The sequence below is a fragment of the Tachypleus tridentatus genome, chromosome 13, assembly GCF_004210375.1.
Source record: "Tachypleus tridentatus isolate NWPU-2018 chromosome 13, ASM421037v1, whole genome shotgun sequence".
Lineage (NCBI taxonomy): Eukaryota > Metazoa > Arthropoda > Merostomata > Xiphosura > Limulidae > Tachypleus > Tachypleus tridentatus.
This window is the reverse complement of record NC_134837.1, coordinates 96,942,732-96,964,709: the sequence shown is the minus strand read 5'-3', so window position 1 is coordinate 96,964,709 and position 21,978 is coordinate 96,942,732. Positions and strand designations below refer to the sequence as shown.

Below are 21,978 nucleotides of genomic sequence, written 5' to 3'. Positions count from 1 at the left end.
AGTAATTGTAGATGCACTTGGACAATACACATATAAGTATTTAGGTATTTATACAGTTACCTTGGTATCTGTACCAAGTTATAAACGGCTTTCTGAACTGCAGTTACCTTATGTTAAAACTAACTTGTGCTGAACACGCACTGATAATTTCATTTACAAACAAACAAAAACGCATCTGGTCTTCGTCAGCCGCAACATAAAAGACACATGTTGAAGGACGTACAGAAGAGCATAAACACATTACATTAGAAGTGTGGTATTGTGATGTGACGCTTTGAAGAAGAACCTGAGGTTGTCTGAACTTACATAAAAACTATTCTGCAGCTACTTATAACTTTGTTCATTTTCACACCACACTCTAAAAGGAGAATTTATATACCCAGTAGTGTAATTTTCTTTGTACAGATGGACATGTCGTCTTGACAAATGATGAATAAATTATACTGATATAGTATATAACTCTATATAATAATGAAATTGTCTAGTTTAAGTAGATTTTTCGTATTCAGAATAACACGTAATACATCAATCAGAACGTCCGAACTTTGAACTATAGGAAAAGGTTACCGACAGGTTTTGCAAATTCAAATCGTTTCTTTATGCTGAAAGTACGTATATCGTGCTGTAAAAAATCAATATGATCTCAAATTAATGTTAACATTTATACTACAAGTAAAAAATTAAACTTATGAGTATAATCGTACGTACGATTAGTCTTGGGTCACTCTGATCGAACTCAGCCATGCTCTACTCACGATGTGGTAGAGTAACATATTGTTTAACAGTGATGATGGTGATACGTAACAGTTCTCTCCTTTGTTTGTACTCAGTCATAAATTCATGAAAACAGACGAGCTGAACTCGTAAAAACGTTTTGCTTTAAAACGTTACATAATCTTTATAAGTAAACCTACGATGTTCTATACTTTCATTTTGTTCCTAGGTGGAGCAAAGCTTTAGGAAGAAAAGGACACTAGTCAGCAGCTCCATCACCACTGTGATAGCTGACAATATCAAACCCCTGCACTCGTGCATGGGGGCGCTCAAAGCCGCTAGTGTTTAACATTCGTGTGCAATACTTTCACAACTACAGACGGTAACAAGACTGTCCACAGTTTCAGTAAAATAAGCTACATAAAGCGTCACTGGAAGGCGTTAATATACAATTATTGCTTAATAACATGGAATATTATTTTTTAAATGTTGCAATGAATGTTAATAAGTGTAGTTTTTTAATCCAGTAAGTTAATACTTTGTTAATTGCATTATCTATTTATGCTTAAGCTTAACATATCAGCTCGTGAATAAAATATTTTGTACTTATAAACAGTAGTTTCATACTGATCGCTTGCACTCACATAATATTAACGACATTATATGTGCTTGTTTTGGGAATTTTATCAAAAAATTTAGGATGTTTTATTTCTAATGATTCGTCAGCTTTCGGTGTTCAAGCTATAATTCTTAAATACTTATATGGTTTTGAAATAACTGAGGTTTATCTTGAAATAACAAAAAAAGACTGAATGTTTCATAAATACAATAAATGGTTATATTTTGCAAACATAATTATAATTTTGTTAATCACGTTATTTCTTACGTATGTGTATTTATTCTAAAACAAAGCAAGGTCAATAGACAATGTGTGCCTCAGTCGGCTGGTATAAACTTCGATGATTTACGTTTCGAAACTATTCACACACTGTAAAATGAAAATGTAAGTGCTATTAAAGTATTAGGCCTACCGTTTCGACGAGGATTTGCCTGTTTTCTTCGTGTGCACCTGAGACCTTGATCTGCCATCGTTTCATGCTTATAATAATATTATTTCATTTCAGTGTTTTTATTAACATTACAACAGTTCAAAATACCCACACTGTAATGTGATGAGTTAACGAGACCACTCTCAAGAATTCTGAAATATTTTCAAGCTGATGATTTGTCCCAAAAGAAAAACTTCTATTAAAGGTGTCTCCGCCACCTCTTTACTATGTGAACCCTAGGTTTGATGCTCTGTTGGTGTCCCACACCCATAAGACCACGGTGACAGGCAAGTAATCTAATCTCTTGCTCTTCAAATGTAAACGCTTTCTATTGGATGAAATAAAAAGCTTGTGATTGGTCATTGACTTCCCACCTATCAGGTTGCTCCGCCTAACAGAGTTACGTATATAACATGATGCATAACCTTTAAATAACTAGAAAAGTATATAATAATTATATCATTTATTCATACTTTTCAAGAATTAAATTGGGTAAAAGATGATGAGTTGTACTCTTCTGTAATACCTGTATCGCGTATGAATATTAAGTTACGCTTGGGTTATCATTGTAATATATTTCATTTCAGTCAGGCTTATTTTCATAATGATTTTTTGTTGTTATTTCATGATTTTCAATCCACAAAGAATAATATAAGAGGTTTGTTGAAAAATTCACAACAAAAACGTCTTCAGTTCAGGTGTTTTTTATAATAAATTTTAAGACAATTAGTTTCTAATGCTTCGTTAGCTTTCAACATTCAGATTATAACTTTTAAAGACATATATGTTACTACTTAAACACTTGTCGAGAGTTGAATGTATGACTTGTATGATAGAAATGTATCAGATATCACTTACAACAATATGTAACAAGGAAATATTATCGAAGGATTAAAAAATGCGAAGCTTCGCATTAGTCCTAAAAAATTAGTTTTACTAACTTAATTCACGATTTGATCTCTGAATCCATCCTCAAATTTTCACAGTTCAGAAACTTTATATAAACTAAAAGTTAAACTTAAACTCCACTATCACTAACTAACTTTTTATAACATCAAATAAATTCAGAATATTACTTTATTCATAAAGGACTCTATTGTCATTTTGTGTTTTTGTTGCATGCGCATATTTAGCTGATGTTCGTGTAAACGAGTTTTATAAATTTTAATAGCTACAACCTTAGTAGGCTTGAGATTTGACAAAAGCCGTGAATAAAACAGCGCCATCTACAGAGGTAAGTTGGATTTCGGGATGAACATTTTGATAAATTCGTTTTCAGAAAATCAAGTTTATTACACTTAAAGTTAAAGCTACAAAAAATTTATGTAGTTAATAGTATAAAATTGAATATTTATATTACAGACATTTATTGAAGGCTGTTACTTTAAATTCACATTTTGCTGTTGTTATGCGGCATTAATGAATTAAATAGGCTTAGTGTAACTTTCAATCAAACTATTAAAAGTTTCGTGCCAGATGTCATTTAAAAGTTTGTAACAAAAACATTAAGTATAAAATGTCAAAAAAGTAATCTAGGTAAAGCAGTTAAATTTATTATGGTCTAACTCTTTTTAAAGACAAAAGTGAACATTTTTATAAGTTGTGCTATTTTAAGTATTTGTTGACTTAATTCTTTTTTTAAATTTAACACCATAAAATGTTAAATAATTAAACAAAAGTCAAAGTCAGATTAGTTTGCTTGGAGTTTTCACCATTCAGTTTGAATAAGTACCCATTTGTATTAGTCTGACAAATTTCTCTGAAACTGACAGTTGTTTGGTATTTTTCATTAGCTAATGTATTATTTTGGGTTTGAAAACAGGCTTGATATTAATATTATTACTGTTAATACTTTTATTATAATAGTACTCTATTGTAATTTTATTTCATCTGTAAAAACTGATTCAAATGTGTATTTTGCTTGGAGACTTGTCATAATTTATATTAATTAACAATAAAATGAATGAATCCTTACAAAGCAAAAGATGGTTGTTTCATTACACAATCCATGTATAAATTAATTATATTAATTATTTTATATTATTTATTCTATAGGTTCATTACTTGTAACATTGTAGCTTTCCTTATATACTGTGTTTGTGGTGAAAAAGGATCTTCTAACTGAGTTAATCTGGTTTTCAGCAATTCAACCATTTACTGTAAATATAGGTAAGAGTGAACTAAAGGATAAGGGCAGGTTTCATATAAGTTATACTCGAAATTCCAATTTATGGATTTTTGTTTTTAATTGCCATGAGAAAGGTTTTTTGAACAAGAATTTTAAGGCCAAATTTCCTGATTGACCATTGAAAGTTACTGAGATATTTTGAAAGAAATTTGGATATTGAAACAAATAAATTCTAAATGTATATTAAATTTGTTAGGATTATTCAGTTTTGGTTTCTGTCCCATTTCTGAAAGATAAATTTAAAAAGTTTATGGGATGGTTTTAACATTCCTAAAACCACATGTAAAGTTTAGCAACTAGTCAACCTGGCAACATTCTATTTAAGGCAAACTTGACATTCTACCTCAATCAGTAACATAATAAGGGACCATTTGCCTCTTAAATTTAGGCCATCCTTATACACCTATCCTGGAGAAAATTACAATCTAAACCCATCCTTTATTTTCAGGAAATCAACAGTTCCCCTTGTAAATTTCTATGAAGTGCAGGCTTCCACTACTGTCAGTGGTAACTCATTCAATAAGTCAATCACTATGATAAAAAATAAATCTTATCTTAACTGGAGCCAGGTCTGTCTTTTCAAAATCTTAAAACTTGTGTCCTCTCATTCTATAGTGTTTAGAATATTGCAAAAAGGAATTAAGAGAATTTATACTTGGATGGAAATGTTATAACATAAAAACAAATTATATGAAATGTTTTTATGAAAAAAGAAGAGTAAGAGTGGATTTGATTGAGTTGTTTAAGATTATTAAGGGAATAATAGTGTTGATATATCCCTGTTTTTATAGTTAATGATGGGAATGGTAGGACTAGAGGATACGAATATAAACTTTAGCAGAGTAGTAATTATTTTCTGTTAAGACGTTTTTTTTTCTTCTTTTCTAACAAGGTAGTCAGCCTTTTCAATTGGTTATACTTAGATGCTGTGGATCCAGTAAATGTAAGAGAGTTTAATGAAAGACTTAATAAGTATGTGAAGATGAGACCTGGTTTTCAGTTTGTTTCTTTATTTAAGCTTGGTCGATGGACCAGCAGTCTCCTTCTAGTACAATGGTTAGTCCACAGATTTACAGTGCTAAAATCAGGGTTCAGTTTCCTTTGGTAGGCTCAGCAGATAGCTCGATGTAGCTTTACTATAAGAAAACACACACACACACACACGTTGACCAGCAGGACATTTGTTGCTCTTAAATTTTAATGCTCAGGATAACTGATAAACTTCAGTAAGATCACCTCTTATTTTTCTTTTCTCAAGATAAATTTGTTAGATCTTGTACTTTGAGGTAGCTCTTACATCCCTGGAATTATCCAGGTACTCCTCTAAGCCTTTTATAATTAAGTTTGTATCCTTTGCTATCTAAAGAGCACAAAACTATAAACAGGATTCAGTGTGAGGTTTAGTTAGTGTTTGTGGTTGAGCACAAAGCTACACATTGGTCTATCTGTGCTGTGCCCACCATGGGTATCAAAACCTGGTTTTTAGCATTATAAATCTTCAGACTTACCAACTTACCATTATGCTCTTCAGGGATCCTAACCTGCAAATTGTATAAAAAGATAATTACTTTTTTTTTAGCTTGTAACAATAGTTTGTAAATGCAGTCTCATATACCTTGAGCTTTGTTATTAGCAACAAAGCACTGCTTTGAATTCTTGAGTATTTTTCTACCACTATGCTAAGATTCTTTTCTTCAGCCATGCAGTTGAAAGAGTTTCCATTTATATTATACATTATCTAATTTATAATAATTTTCCCATTGTAAATGTCATTTTTAAATAATTCTCCAATTTCAAATCATTCTGTAATACTTCAATTACAGAAACAAAAATGTGAAACTTTTTAACCTGAGTACTTTCCATAGGACTCGGGTTATAGAATTTCTTATCTTCATCTTAACTGATTTTTTTTTCTAACCTAGGTGTCCTCCTATCATCATGAATTAATAAATTTAGAAATATCCAAATTTTTATGCCATCAGCAAACTTTACTAATTCCTTCCCTTTTAATCCTACAATCCATTTAACTAGTCTTTCCCCTACTTACACTAATGTTATTTTCTTAAATATTTTGTATGATACTTTGTCAAAAGTTATTTGAAAATCTAAGTACATCACGTCTACAACCTTTACATCATCCAGATAATAAGTAACATTCCTGAAAAAAATAAATAAAAATAAAAAAAGATTTCTCTTTTATGAATCCATATTTGCTTTCTTTTGTAATATTTCATTAAATAAGTAAGACCAACTGGCTGATAGATTCCAGTGTAACTGTCATCACTCCATTTAAAAACAGGATTAGCATTGGCAACTGCCCAGTCCTCAGGTGACTATCCACTGTACATTGACTTACCAAAAATGAAGAAGACTTGTGAATCTGTGACCTTTATTAATAACCAGTCTTTGGACTTGTACATTTACCCTTTGATTCTCAAACCCTCACTCATATGTGTTTAACTTTATGCAAAAATGATATTACATTGCTTTTGTCCACAATGTCTACTTGGTAAAATTTGACTGCCAGCTCTAGAAAGTATTCATAATATAAAAATTACAAAATGTATATAAAACACCATTTTACTTTATGCCAGTATTAACACAAGACATCTTTTCTTTGAGAGTTTGTACATAGTGTATTTTATTTGCTGTGCTGTAAAATCTTAGTCAATAAATGTTAAAAACTATAGTACATAAACAAATGTATATGAAAAGTTTATATTCTAAATGTGGTGCTTCAATTCCTGGCAGAATTAAATTATCAATGGCATGTTATCAGTTGTGGTCACTCACTGTTAGATAAAAATAGAACTAAAATTTTCTATTTTTCTCTGTGTGTGTGTTTGTGAGAAAGGGAGGAGGCAAACATATTTTTGTAGCATTTTGTTTTTGGACAGTGAGTTTTCAAAAATCTTTCACCTGTGTGTGTATACTATATAACAAAACAAAATTACTGTTGAGAGTTACATTTTTTTTAATTGTTACTTGTATGCCTTAAATGAACCTTGTAAACAGAAAACAATTTACCAAGTATTTAATACTATACTAGCTTTTTTCCGGTTTTGTAATATAGAATATTATATCTAAAACCATTAGGATATCTCAGGCTTGTGAGTTTTTTAATACACTGAGTGTACTTGTACTGTGTGTCAAATATTTGACTAAATTTATTTATTTATATTTTATAAAATTAGGCTTGTATGATTTGAACAGTATAAAACTATGCATTTAAATACAAAAATTCTGTGTTTTTAAATTTTTTGTCATTTTGATTAACATAAATTAAAAACATCATTGCTAACCAACTTTGTGATATTGTGTTTTTAAGTTATTAAAATAATTTATGCTATTGTATGTCCTATTTCTACATGTAATTGTTTTGACTGTAAATTTATAGGTAAATTTGTTTTATTTTTCCAGGTAAAACAAGTTATTCAATTGTGTAAGGCCCATTCATCTTTAAAAAGCTCTTGACCTTTTTTGAGGCAGTAGAATTTCCATTATTGGGGCCTTAGTAAATTGTGAATGTACCCCAGAACTTCTTATAGTGCAATCTTCATCAGAAATTGGAACAGTTGTGGTTTGGTCTGGTAAACATTTCTTTAAAAGAAGCTTTTTTGCTAATTTCAATGGGATGTCTGAGGTAAAATTATTAAAAAACCAACCACACCATTGTTTATCTGAGAAAAGTGCCAATGGTTTTGTTGCAGGAACAATCCAGAATTGCAGTGTACAAGAAAAGTTTCTGGATAAGATTATTCCACCAGGATTGAGCAGGCTTTCTAGTACTCTAAGTGAAAGCCTACTTGTCACCCAAGATTCTATAAAAAAAGCAGAACATGTAAAAACTCAGCCTCAAGTGATTGATTCATTTTCTAGACCTAGCTATAGTCAAGAAACAAATTCTTGTATAAATTTTTCATTACCAACTTTAGATTATCTGTTATCAGACTCTCTGTATTCTGGAAGTGATAAAATTAGTAAATGTTTTGTTCAAGCAAAATCATCAAGCATTGGTTCTTGCTCTACAAACCAGAACAGGGTTTCACAAAAGTTTCCAGAAACCTGCATTTCAGGTGGAAACTTACTGAACAAAAATGGTACATTTGGGTTACTTGTGCCTATAAAACCTAAGCCATCACCTTCATTTATACAGACTTCATTGGGAAAAATACATACACAAGACCTACCAGAAGATAGATATGAAAACAAAGACAACTCTTGTCTAGTATTAGAGCATAAGGTTATTGATAAGCTGAAATCTAATTCAAGTGATCCTATTAGGCATGAAATTCTGGAAAATAATGAAATCATAAAAGAATTAAAAAAACAGAATGATAGATTTACTTTCAGTGATGATTTACAGTTTTTAAAATCTGAATTCAGAGACACTGAAAATATCTTAGAGGCCCTTACTGGGAGCTTGATCTGTGATGATAAAGAGCTTTTGAATGAAGCTTTAAATAAAACTGAAATGCAGTCTGACAAACATCAGTATGATAATTCAATAAGGTATGTGTTGGAAAATCAGGAACTTGAAAATAATGAAATTCTAATTATAAATAAAGAAATAGAATGCATTAAAGGATCTTTATGTAAAATAGTAGTTTCAGAAGAAAGCAAAGATGCATTAATTAAGGATGAGTTGAAGAAGGATTGTTCAGTAAATAAGAAAGAGGAAGTTAATAAAGTATTTCATTTGAATCAGAATGATGAAATTGAAAAATTAGCAGCTATTGAGAAACTCCAAAGTATTGATGATTTGTCTCCACTTAATGTATTTTCCAAAAGTGATGATTACACATCCATTCCATTTTCAGAAAATGATAATTCATTTCTTGCAGAATGTCATAGACTGAACATTACAATGGAAATACCTCAGGTAAATGAATACAGACCAAACCATAAAAATGTAGACTTTGATAGCTTAATAAACTACTCAAAAGTGTTTGGTGATAAAGTGTTTTGTGAGATGTCTTTAGATGAAATAACTGAAAAAGCAATAGATTTTTGGAGTGTTAAAGATTTTAACAAAAGATGTTCTCAACAGACATCAAAATGTACATTAAATGAAGCTTATGCAGAATCTGAAAAGTTAATAGACTTTCCTTCATTTGATATGTTTCTTTCATGTAACTTGCCTGAAACTGATATAGAGCCTATTGTAGAAAATAATGATAAGTCTAAACAACAAAGAGAAAATAACACCTTGAAAGAACAAGACACGAAAGGTGATTCTAATATAGTGAAAATCACATGTGAAAAAAAATTCCCCCCAAATTTATATTCTATACCAACTTCTTTGCAAGATTTAGAGAGAAAGAGTTTTACTGAAACAAAACAAGGAAGTGTGGGTGAAACAGTAAATGAATATGCTGAAAATGATAATACATTAACAAAGAAAATTAATTTGAACAATAATAACTTTGAAACCTCTAAAATAACACTGACTGATGTCACAAATCCTGAATCTACCAGTATAATGGAAAATGTGGCTAAGAAACAGTGCTTGTCAATAACAGATGATATCTTAATAACTTCTTCAAATCGGGTATTTACAGAAATTATGGACCTTTCATGTGAACCATCTTTTGTGGACATTTCTGAAATTATGCAAGAAGATTTCAAAGGGGGTCATAATACTTATTGTGATGTATATTCAAACAGTGATAAAAAACGTATAGATCATCCCTCTGTCTTTTGTGGTACAAACGTATTATCTGTTGAAAATCTTGAATTGCAGCCTGATGAAAGGGTTTCAGAATCAGTTGATTTACTAAGTGACCATGAGCTTTATCATCATGTGGATTTTTTAAGGGATAATGAAACTCAGTTGAAGTATGATACTGTTTGTAAAAATAAGGTTAAAAACTTTGATTTGAATTTAGCACAAAACCAGTTGGATGAAAAATTATCAGAATCAACAGAGACTCCACATGGAAACCAAGATTTGAATAGAAATGTTGAGAATGAAATGGAAAAAGCAACATTTTTGAAAGGTCTTGGTTTGAAATCACTCTCCTGTTGTGAAACTATGGTAAATGTTTATGAACACTATGCAGATTGTTTGGATGTTTTAAAAGACAAAGTGATTAGTGCCTACTTGAAGAATCCTCTCATACCTTCAGATAGAGCAACATCTTTCTATTGCTATCTCTGCAACACAGGACATCTTCAAGCTGGAAAAATGACATTTGTGTCTGAAGTGTATCGAAACTTAAGAAGTACATCTAAACAAGTTATACCCAATACATTATCTTCAAAGAAAGGTAAGAAGTGTAAATTAAATCATTGTAAGCATACAGTATTGAAATGTGTAGCAAGTAACATAATATATATGTGTATAAACTATTTTTATAGTACACTTTAAAATACCAAAAAGTATCTTAACAATGATAGTCTTTAGGTCTTTTTACCAGCATAAAATCTTTACATTTTGCACTTGTCATTTTTACTTTGTTTTTGTATATTAAAACACAATAACGTAAAATTAATAGTCATGAAAAATGGTCCACACTGAGAAATCCCTATAACTGTAACTGTCGGTAGTATTATTCAGTAACCAGTACTAACAATAAACACATAATTTAGACAGTGATTTCCAAAGTTTTTGTTTGTGGACCACCTGAATCTTTTTCCATTTCTGTGTGGGAGTGGAAGTGGGCCTTGAAGACTACATAATAATAGTATAATTTAAGAAACAAAATTTATATATAAAAATTATTAGGATTGAACCTACTGGAGTATGAACAGTTGGATGATTATTAGAAGGAGGTTTTAAGGTGTCAACAGCCTCAGTTTCTTGAAAGGAGATCTCCACAGTTTTAGTGAGAAGTAATTCATTTTCAAGTTGAGATTCCCCCACACATATATTGGGATTTGTCAAAGAAGAAAATTGTTCTGCATCTCTGCAAGGAGCAAGATCTCTAAATGATACAGTAACTTCCCTATCACCAAGGAACTTAAAGTAAGCATTAATGTGAATTGGCTTCTGTTAGTTTGACTGAAACTACTAATGTTTCATACATAGAATGATATATGTATCATTTCAGGAGAACATATCCAGGAGTTAAATGCCATGCTGGGGGAACAAAATTGGATGCAGTTTTACATGGGTAAGAAAAGAGATGCTTGTACAGTGTTTCATTTGTTGACATGACAATGATTGTATAGCATTAAGTGCATTAGGTAGGATAGGTTCCCACCAAATTATTTTCAACTTTAGCATTCCAGTGCAAGTGACACAGTAGTCCAAATAGCTCCATTTGATGCTCCAACTGCAAGTTTTCTTGAGGGTAAAATGGGGTTGTGTGACTCATAGCAATACCACAACACATGATAATTTTTTAGTTCAGAGGACATAAAAGAAGTACCTCAGTCTTGATGTTCAAAATTCATCATTCAAAATAGGGAGAAGAATTGGATTAGGCATTTTATTATGGTAGAAATAGGGGAATGCAACTAGAGTTTCAGAATACTCATCCACAACTGTCAAGAGGTATATATTACAGAATTAGGACATCAGAAGAGGACCTTTAAATCTATATTAAGCCTTTCAAAAGCCATTGTTGCTTTTATAACATGAGTATCTGTAGGTTGATAAACTGTTCTTTTAGCATAAATGAGACAAGAAGATATGAACTTATGAAAATTTGTCAATGAAGTTGGGTAAGCTTTGAGAACATATAAAATGAAGGATGTGATGCATACCAGGATGAATTAAAATGCATGCAATTTCTCAAGAGGAGCAGAAATGGTGGAAGTAGCACAAAATAATCTTAGAAAGGGTATCTCCTCAACAGGTCTCCACACCAGAATGGTTTTGGATATCCTACAAGTAATCAACCAGTTCAATAGGCCATCACAATATTTTATTATTTTGTATCTTACCTGAATGCTTAATACCAGACGTGTAGGATAAAGAGCATTAATCAGTAAGCAAAAACTGCAGTTTGGAGCTGCCTAGTATACACTTGTCCTTCGTCCCTTTTGATTAAAATAATATGTAGAGAGTTAAAAAATGAACTGTTAGTTTTACTGGATGGTGTGGCATGTGTTTTACATGATTTACCAAATACAAAGTTATTTCTTGGTAGTCTCCTAATGGGACATCAGTGAGTCAACAATTTGGGATTCTGTTCCCTGTGGTAGATATGGCAAATATTCCAATGTAGCTTTGTTCTAAAATAAGCAAACAGCTTTCTTCTTCACAAGAAATTTCATATTACATTGTTATATATTATGTTTTTTGAATTTTAAAAGTTTACTGAATGGTGCAGTTTTTGCTTTACAGAATTTATAACCATTCAGCAACAAGAAATTTCATACTGGATTGTTATTTTTCACTACATTTCACACCAAAAGTTTTTAGTATTTATAGTTGAGGAATTTGAAAATTCAAGTAGAATATAGGAGGAAGTTTTAATCTTATCACATAATGAGGATTTTATTTTTACTGAATGCTAAACCATTCATTAAAAACTAATTTTGCTCTTACTTGTTATTTATCCTTTTGTATTTTGTTGTTACTTAGCCAAGGACTCTTGTTATACCAAATGCAATTTTAGTACTAACTCAAGGTTTTGAAAATTCAACAGTAATCAAGAAACAAGCTTACTATTTCATCCAGTCATGTGAAGTTTGGTTTACCAAATCAAATGTGAAACCATCCAGCAAAAAGAAACTTTGTAATTCAGCCATTCCTGATCAATGAAGTGTTTATTCTCTATTCATTTATTGACAAAGTTTAAATAATTAACATAGACTTGTTAAGTTTCCAGCCATTTCATTTGAAGGTGAAAGGGACACCAGTAAAATTAAACTAGTAAAAAAAAGACTGATTGACTAATACAGATGGCAGATCAGACTTCTTGAATTATGATTGTGAACAAGAGATCACTGCTGTTATTAACTCAAATGCTGAAGTGTGTTTAAATATATTAATTATATTATTTATATAAAATTGTATATAAAGATCTCAAGATTGATTCTTGAAAATTTAATTAAGTCCTAAAACAAAGAAGGTTGCAAAGTAATTCAGCAAAGATTCATAGTCATGAGACATGAACTTATTTTGGTTTCCAGACATTACAATTATGGTTAGTTTATGAATTTGTGATTGTAATTTTCAATTTTTATTAATTGCATGCTAAAACAATTTTTTTATGGGATAGCTTGCAAGTTGCATCTAAAACATTTTGTGAAATATTTTTCTGTTGTCTTTCCTTTGGTAAAGTCTGTGGCTCATGCCTTCTCTGTATCATGTTATGGTTGCAGTGTCACTTTGTGAAACATATGGCACACTGAAAATCTTTAGTTTTGATTAATATAGCCTCCTTTCAGTCTAGTTAGATCAGCAGTGAGAAACACATAGTTACAGCAAGTTATAACTTTATTTTTTATTTACATTTAAGGTGTTTCCTAAAAATGGAGGTTTCTTTCATAGTTTTTGTTGTCAAATTATACTAGGAAATTAGTTGCTAAAATTAAACTGCATTTTTATATGCACCACCATCACCAACGTGATTAAAGGTTCTTCATCTTCAGAAGAACATCTGGTGATTGTAATAATGGCTCAGTATATTTTATTGAGATCATCTTTTTCCTTGGTAATAACATATATTTAGCATTCTTTGGAGAGCAATTTTTCCCTTTCATGTTGAAAATGCTGTTATATGGCTTATTCAACAGAAACACAACCAATTTCAGATTGAAGTGTTTTATTATAAGAGTTGGGGAGTAACGATGTAGTGCTATTCCATTACACTATGTAAGGAGTTTTTCTGGGGTTTACTGTTACTTAAATACTCTAAAAACTACTTTACTTTTTACCTTTATTTAAGTAAAATCATGAAGAAATTACCTATTTTTACTCCACTGCATTTCTTTTATAAGACCATGGTTACCTTTGAAACATTGGAGAAAAAAATCACAGTAGTTGACAGGGTGATTGTTGTTTTTTTTTACATCAATCATAGTGTGCCTACTCTTTTAAATAACACAATCATAAAGCAGTGGTATGTCCTATGCTACTGAACAGGAACAAAACACAACCATATTACATCTGGTGTTGAGTGTGATGACGTTGTCCCACCTTGACCATCATGTTTGACACAAAGAATCATTTTCATGGCCTTATTTGAAAGACTTATTGTCACTGAAAACAACAGTGGGAATTTTAGTGGAGTTTCATTATACAAGCATTCATTTAGTTTTGCAGGGATCTTATTCACACTGAGATAAGCTAATTTATTTAGTATAAGCTTTGAAAATCAGTTCTTCCTGAAGCTAAATAATAAGTAGTATGTGTGAATAGCTCTGCCATAGACAATAATACTGATTGCTTCAATAAAAATAAAGTTTGTTGTGTTTATATTTGATTGTGACTTTTATGTCTGAATTTAAATTGAATATAGGCTGTTTTTAATAATGCTATCATTACTTATTTTGAATTGATACTTTTTGCTTAATTCCTACTTAAGTACTTTATATATTTGATACTTTTTCTTTAACTTAAGTAACCATTAACATTAAGTAGTTTTACTTTTTACTTGAGTGAATATTTTCGGATTAACAGTATTGTTACTCAAGTAAATATCTGCAGCACTTTAGCCTTCACTATATATTATATATTTCCAATGTTAGTTGTGATTATTTGTTCTGTCCAAAAATCAGGCATACTTTTCAAGCTTCACCCATTCTAACAATATTAAAGAGAGAACAGGTTACATGTTTTTCAAAGAAATATGAACCAGGTTCTTATCACAAGAAAGTATATGGTGATTATACATTATTCAATATTTAATAAACAAATAATGTTTAAACAAGCTTGCTTGTATTACTTTGATATATTTCAAACCAAATATATTCAAGTTCATCAGAAGGAGTTATTTTCACCCCCCCTTTTTTTTTTAATGTCTCTGTGTCACACCCATCTATGAAGGAAGTTGTAAACTATGACAAGGCAGTGGTGAGGGTCAGGATAAACTTAATGCAAAAAAAATGAGATCTGGAGAAAAGTTTTTCACAGGAAATAACTATATGAGTAGGGTAGGCTTGATTATTATTACTGTAATGCTAGAAGTACAAGAAATAAAATATATAAATTTAGAAAACTGATAGGAATGGAGGATTTTCAATATAATAAGAATAACTGAAACATAAATTCATAAAATTTTAAAGGGGACAAAGAGGAGCTTATTAGCCCATCAAGGATGTCCCTTTTAGCTTTCCAGCTTTCAACTGTAACCACCCATTATTGCTCATGCATTCAACCAGTCTTTTCTTTAGCCCATTTAAATTATCTGCATCTAGTTAGCTGCCTAGAAGTTAGCTAACATCACTCCTCTTTTTAAGGAAGGTAATAAAAACTGTTCTATTAATTATAGGCCCATCAGTCTTACATCAGTTGTGAGAAGCTATGGAAGGTAGTTTAAAAGTTTCTATGCAAAGACATTTAACAAAGTTTAGAATTTTATTGGACAGTCAACATGGTTTCATGAAAAGAGAATTTTTCCTTATGAATCTTTTTTAAATTCTTTGAAATTACTGCTCATATAGATGAGGGTAAGAGTGCAGGTTTGGTGTATTTGAAGTTTTAGAAAGCATTTGACAAGGTGCCACAGAAAAGGCTTGTAAAACAGTTATTTCTTCAGGTATGGAGGATAAGTTAGTTAATTGGATAGAAAAGTGCTTTGATAGAAGAGAGTTGTTTAAATGGAGTTCAATAAAATTAGATTAATGTCACAAGTGAAATACTTTATGGCTCAGTCTTAAGACCTTTGCTCTTCTTAATTACATCAATGTTATAGATCAAGGAATGATCACTAAATTAATTAATATTTTTAAAGATATTGAGATCTTGAGTGTTGCAAGCTGCTAAGGAATTGTTGGAAAGGGTTCAGAGAAGGATTATTAGAATAGTGGCTGGGATGGAGGGTTGTCATATAAGGAGAAGTCGAGATCTCTGAAGTTATTTTCACTCACAAAAAGAAGAGTCAGAGGGGATCTAATTAAGGTATTTAAGATTGTTAAGGGAATTTGAAGGTGTTGATGTATCATCTTTTTGAATACTTAATGTTGTTAATGGTAGAACTGGGGCACACAAACATAAAATTTGATAAGGTGGGCATCATCTTCAGCTACACAGTTTTATTTTTATAAAAGGGTGATTAGCCTCATAAAGGGTTGCCTTCAAATGCTGTGGAGGCAGTAAATTTAAGTGAGTTTAAGAGGAAGAATGATATGGCTTTACATTTTTTATTATTTTTTGTTCATTTACTTAATAAGATTAGTTTAGAGGATGGAACAACTGAGGTGGATCAGTAGATCCTTTGTTATCCCTGAGCTTTATGTTATGTTAATGTGATTTTCACTTTCATAGAGTATTATTATCTTTGATAGAGCTGGAATATTTAGTCAATGTGGTTAATTATCTATGATAAGAAATTACATCAGTGAGTGTTACATAAATTGACTGAATAATCAAAATTAAGTCAATTGTCATGAAATTAATCAACTAATCAAAATTAATGTTTCCATTTATTACTGCTTTCAATTATTCCAACACGCATTTAACCTTCTGAATACAAATAGGTCAAAAATTGCATGTCACAATATCTTTTGCACAGTTACGTTCAAAATTTAATTAAACTTCTTATTTTCATTATATATTAATACATTAGGCATCAAAATGCAGTTTATTTTATAACTGAAATTTTTATGTTAACTGTGTTTTAGTTTCGTAATACTAAAAGAAATATTTAAATAAATTCTCAGTCTTTATGTTCTTGTATTATGTGATGGATCTGTGCAATGAATTCCTTATTTTAGTTTTTCTTTCTAGCCTTTTATCAGTTTCAAAATGTCTATCTAATTACTCATACTATAAATACTGACAAGCCAGAGTATCAAATTTGAGTATTCAATCTTGATGCTTTATTGAGATATATGTAAATTTTTGACACCCACATGACATGCCCTTCTCTATTATAAGAAATTTTTGTATTTCCCACTCACTCAAATTTAGTGTGGCACCCTTTTACTTTTCTTGGTTTATAATTTAGTAGGAGAGAGATTAGTGTCCAAGTAAATATTATGTGTTGAATGAGCTTAATGCCCCAAATTGATAATGGAATATTTTAGTCTGTTTATAGCTTATCTAGAAAGTTAATTAAATTAGAGAAGTTTTTAATATTCTTTTAGTTTCTAGTTAGACTTTGTGTGTTCTGAAATACATATATGAAAGTAACATGAACTATTCTTAAATAAATAATTTCTGATGTCATTTCTCCATGACAAAACATAACGTAAGCATTTTGACATCTCTTAATCAACCTGTTACATTTTTACCCTAATTTCTTCACTTTTCTTCTGAGTGATGTATTGGCTGTCTAAGTACTGAAGAAAGCTTAAAAGTACAATAAAATAAATCAGAATGTTAGAAAGCTCAAGTTATTTAATAAGTAATTGTAATTGTCAGTTATAACCTGCAGTAATTTTGAGAAAAAGTATTTTTAATTTTTTCATATTTTTTTACTTTTTCTTTTTACTGTAAATTAATGAATTGGTACATTTAGGGTAGAGAAAATAAAAGATATCTGTATAGGAGGCACTAAGAAATATGAAACTATATGATGAAGTGTTTTTTCTTAGCATAAAAATTACTTTCAAGTTAGAGTGACTCAGTAAAAGCTATGAAATCATAGAAAAATCTTTAATAAAAATACTTTATTGAAATCAAATTTTTGTGTTCAACAGGTGTGTAATGGTTTCTGAAAGTTTACCAGATTTTTTAAAGATACACTAAACTCAATCAGAGTTATTTATTGTTTTTACAGTTACATTATGATTAAAAGGCTAATTAAAGTGACCAAGCCCAAATGGGAAAGAGTAATCAAAATTGTAATTACATTGATTGCCATGAGAGTAATCAACTAATCAAGATTAGGGTTTCCAGTTATTACTGTTGAAACTACCTAAGCAATTGAAATATGTGTATGTTAAAGATTTGTTTTGCATCATAGGTGAGTTTGAAAAGAAAATCTGTGAGATAAAGGGCAATTCATTGTCCAGACCTTCTGCTGTGGACTTCAATTTTGCCTATTCAAGGCTCATCAGCATAGCTTGGGTCAGCTTGGTGTCTGTACTTTGCCCAGTTTCATTTTTATCAGTTGTTTTGTTTGTTTGTTTTTTACTTTAAGTCTGTTTATCTTGAGTGATTGAAGAGGAGTGGGTTCCTGATTTGAGGTTCTTAGACTCAGTCTCATTGTCATTAAACTTGCTTGCACTGCTATATTATGGCAAACTATCAAGCTTATCTCCCATTTTCAGTAATTTTAAATTGGTTACCTTTTATTTACTGTTTTGAACTACTTAGTAGAGTGAAGGTGCAAATTATTTGTAAATGTTCAGTCCTCTCTTGAATTTATTTAAGAATATAAATTGTTTAACCAAGGAGTTTTACTCTTATTTGCTAATAAGAGGCTGTTGGCCACTACATTCTCAGGAGTATAGTTTTGAACATTTACATTTACTAGTGATTATGGAAGAAAAAAGATATACCAATAGAATATTGGGTGAGACAGACCCAAAGACACTGCAGTACATATTTGTGACACAGCTTCATATGAATAATGATGTTTTTAATCATTTTCTTATGTTTTAAATTATTTTAAATTTACTTTTTTATAGATTTATTACCTAAAGAAATGAAAACCCCAGTTCCTCTTTGCAGTGCTGTATCTACAAGTCAAAATGAAGAAGCAAGTCTTTTTCCTTATGTGCCTGTTCCAAATAATGAAAATCATAACATTGTAACTGTGTCTTCAAACAGCAAAAGCTGTAATGGTCCACTGAAAACAAGTATAGTAACACCTGATTTTGATATATCTGTGTGTAAAAAACCTCAATCTTCTTCACATAGCAACATTCTCCCAACCTCAAACCTTTCCACTGTATTGCACCCAGTTTATACTAAAAGTAATTTATGTACATCTGTTCAGGTGACTTCATCAACTTTGAGGCAGGGTTATTGTGAAACCTCCAAACCACCAAAATCTTTATTGCCAGCTTTGAAACCTAAGACCACAAAGACTACAGAAAAATTACCTCTAACAAGTCATCAGGTATCCCATAAAAGAGTTTCCTTTTCTCCAACACAATCTGCTACATATACTCAAAAATCTCTGTCAAGACCTGATACTGTAGTGACTTCATATGCTTTGTCAGTTGGAATGAGTTTATCAATAACATCTCCTAGTAGTGGATACTTTTCTACCCAACACTCTTCTATTATTACCACTGTAGCATCAAGGAAGTCTTTGGAATGTGTTAGTAGTCTTGAACAGAGAACTCGAGGAAATTATTCTGTTATTCATGTGCCTTTTAGTAAGCCAGCAAACTGTATGAGTAATGGAAAAATGCAGACAGCTGTATATTCTCTTAGATCACAAAACAACCAAAATAAAAGAATATTAAACCAAGAGAATTCTATGACTCATGTGAGTCCTGTGAGGAAAGGGAAACTTGAAAAAAGAGACATTTCAGAAAATGTTTCTATCTCAGTTTTTTCACCTCATTCCATCAACAAAACAGAAAGAGGTTAGTAGTACTGAACAGTTCTGGTGCTTATATTAAATTGTACAAGGTAACATTAAAAAAAGTGTTTATCATTTAATTAAAGTAATAAACATACTTTTAGTTTAGCTTCATTGCATTTTCTGTCATGTAATGTTTACATTATTAATTTTTTTTAGCTTCAAAGTAGTTTGTTGCTAACACTATTTTGTACATCAGGGAAATCTTCAGCAGTGTATTTGTATTGTTGATAAATCTACATATGCAAAATTTATAAGTAACTGAAATAAACTAAATTATTTTCTTGACATTTCAGACTATTTTCAGTGTACTAAGTACAGCCTATGATATTTTGTGATTGCAGGTAAGAGGAAGGCTGTTGATTGCTGATCTTTAATCCAATAAGGGTCACTCTATCCCTTATACATCAGACTTTAAGATTTTTGTTTATTCTTCTGTTCCTTGTAATAATCAGAAAAGACAAATCCTTTTCTTTCTTGCAGGTCAAGAAAACCAACTCTTATGCTGTGATCCAATTATATAATGATTTTGAGTAGTTGGGTATTATTAATACATATAGTTCAGCCATAGTTGGGTATTCAAGCATTTATTACATCCTTCATTATCTACAAGTTCAAATAATTTTAATAAATTGTTTTCATGAATAAGTGCATTGAGGTGCACACTCATTCTGTTGTTCAGTATCTTTGTTGTTGTTGTTTTTTCAAATATATTTTACTTTGTTTTTGTAAAAGTTAAAATATGTCTCTAGTATATTATTTGAGCATAACTTTTTGTTTACTGTTAAATTCAGAAAAGTATACTCACCACTATGCATAACAGAGAGATATGCATTGTTGCCATGAAGAATTTTGCACATTTCTCAAGCCTTGAACTGAACTTCTACCCCAGCACTTATTAACATGTACTGCTTCAGCTTATGATGTAATCATCATTAAACTTTAGCCCTTCACCAGTAGGGGGGTAACAGACCTTCTGGGCAAAGTCATCACTTGCAAAGAAATACTCTCTTTTTTTTCCTTGATGTTGTTTTGTTAAGGCATGTTTTTCCTAGGAGTTACTGGCATTTTTTCTTTATTATTTGAAAATTTTGTTACAATTTGTAGCATGGTTTTTAATTTTTAATTTTCTGGATTATGAGGAAAAAGGACACCAAATTTTAAAAATAGTAGTTAGAACTTTGAATTGAATTACATCAATTTGAGTTTTTATTTTCATCAAATTTGTAAATTTGGGACACGTGTTTCATTGTTTGTAATAAGGTTTTTTTTGGCAACAGTGTTTACTGTTTTATTAACCCAGTCATGGGTTTTACTATGTACTCTTCCATAATGCCTACATAACAAGCCAGTTTTTATTTCCAAAAAAATGCCAGCTTTGTGGATCATACAGATTATAAATTCATGTTTCTACTTTCTGACATTTCCTAAGATTTTGACACTCCTTGAGAAGATCCATCCAATACTGTGATGCTGACTGGAGGTATAATGACAGTCAGTGATATTATTGCTTTTTTTTTTGCACCAGGTGGTTGATTACATTTTGATTAGGGAAATCCATGATTACCAATCACTTGCTTCTGTTACTTCAGCTGAGCCCTATTTTTTGATAAGTTTCACATCTGATTTTGCTTCTAGTTTCCTCTCCTCAACAAATTTCATTTTCATCTTTCACTGCTTAAATTATACATGTATGTGTCTTGTTTATTCTTTCTGTAGTTGGTTCTTCTGAATCTTTGGTTACATTGTTGAATGAACTTCCATCACTTTGAATCTCTTTTTTTTTTTCAGTTTAAGGTCTCTTCTCTTTTTTCTCTCTTGCACTCTCCAATTTGTCTTCATTTCTTACTTATTCAACTTTTTGCTAATTTGTTCACATAGAAGCTTATCATGACCCTATTAGCCTCACTGAAAAAACTTGAACATACCTATTTTCAAATTTGCTCTTTATTTATTGTTTCCATTATTTCCCAGTTTACTTAATTTTTTTATTTCTGGGATGTATTTTTAGGGTTTGTTTTACACTTTGACATGTGCCTCCTTCAGTCTCTTCTCAAGGATCTCTGTGTTGGAGCTTTTCTTTGTGATTAGGTTTTTGAAGTTTTTACTCATACTTTGGAATCTTGAGCCAATGAAATTCATTAGCAATCATTTCTATTTACTGTAGTTTCTTGCCTCTCCTGGACTAGGTTTCTCATCTTTATGGGGTTGCTTCTCTCTTGTTACTATCAAATGCTCCTCTTTGAGGTCTGGTAATCACCAGTGTTGAAGGTAATGTGTTTCTAAAGCCTCCCTCAGCCTTAGTCTGATGGAAGCTCAGCCCTTCTACTTTGTACACTTATGGACCCTGTTTTTTGCAAACTACTGGGCTTAATAGGTGCACTCTAGGGGTTTATATCTGGCTTTCTTCTCTCCTTCTCACCTGATTAGA

At 30.9% G+C, this 21,978-nt stretch overlaps 2 protein-coding genes across 37 annotated transcripts in view; one reads left to right on the top strand and one right to left on the bottom strand.

The window, feature by feature from the left end:
- Positions 1 to 2,043, bottom strand: part of LOC143240044 (uncharacterized) — a 197,335-nt gene extending 195,292 nt beyond the window's left edge. For 16 of the 30 annotated variants that reach the window (XM_076481841.1, XM_076481854.1, XM_076481832.1 and 13 more), the window contains exon 1: positions 1,746 to 2,043. Coding sequence is in view for 2 of the 30 variants with exons in the window: in XM_076481837.1 (XP_076337952.1) it covers positions 1,746 to 1,803 (58 nt within the window). In the remaining 28 variants the exon portion in view is untranslated. Of the gene's footprint in view, positions 1 to 708; positions 1,031 to 1,745 lie in introns of those variants that run through there. The other 14 variants (XM_076481835.1, XM_076481836.1, XM_076481846.1 and 11 more) reach the window with 5 other exon arrangements.
- Positions 2,044 to 2,857: 814 nt separating this feature from the next.
- Positions 2,858 to 21,978, top strand: part of LOC143236907 (uncharacterized) — a 30,424-nt gene continuing 11,303 nt past the window's right edge. For 2 of the 7 annotated variants that reach the window (XM_076475584.1, XM_076475581.1), the window contains exons 1-4: positions 2,998 to 3,932; positions 7,372 to 10,220; positions 11,004 to 11,066; positions 18,643 to 19,551. In XM_076475584.1, the coding sequence (XP_076331699.1) occupies positions 7,586 to 10,220; positions 11,004 to 11,066; positions 18,643 to 19,551 (3,607 nt within the window). In that variant the 5' untranslated portion in view covers positions 2,998 to 3,932; positions 7,372 to 7,585. Of the gene's footprint in view, positions 3,933 to 7,371; positions 10,221 to 11,003; positions 11,067 to 18,642; positions 19,552 to 19,891; positions 19,935 to 21,978 lie in introns of all 7 variants that reach the window. The other 5 variants (XM_076475586.1, XM_076475585.1, XR_013019788.1 and 2 more) reach the window with 4 other exon arrangements.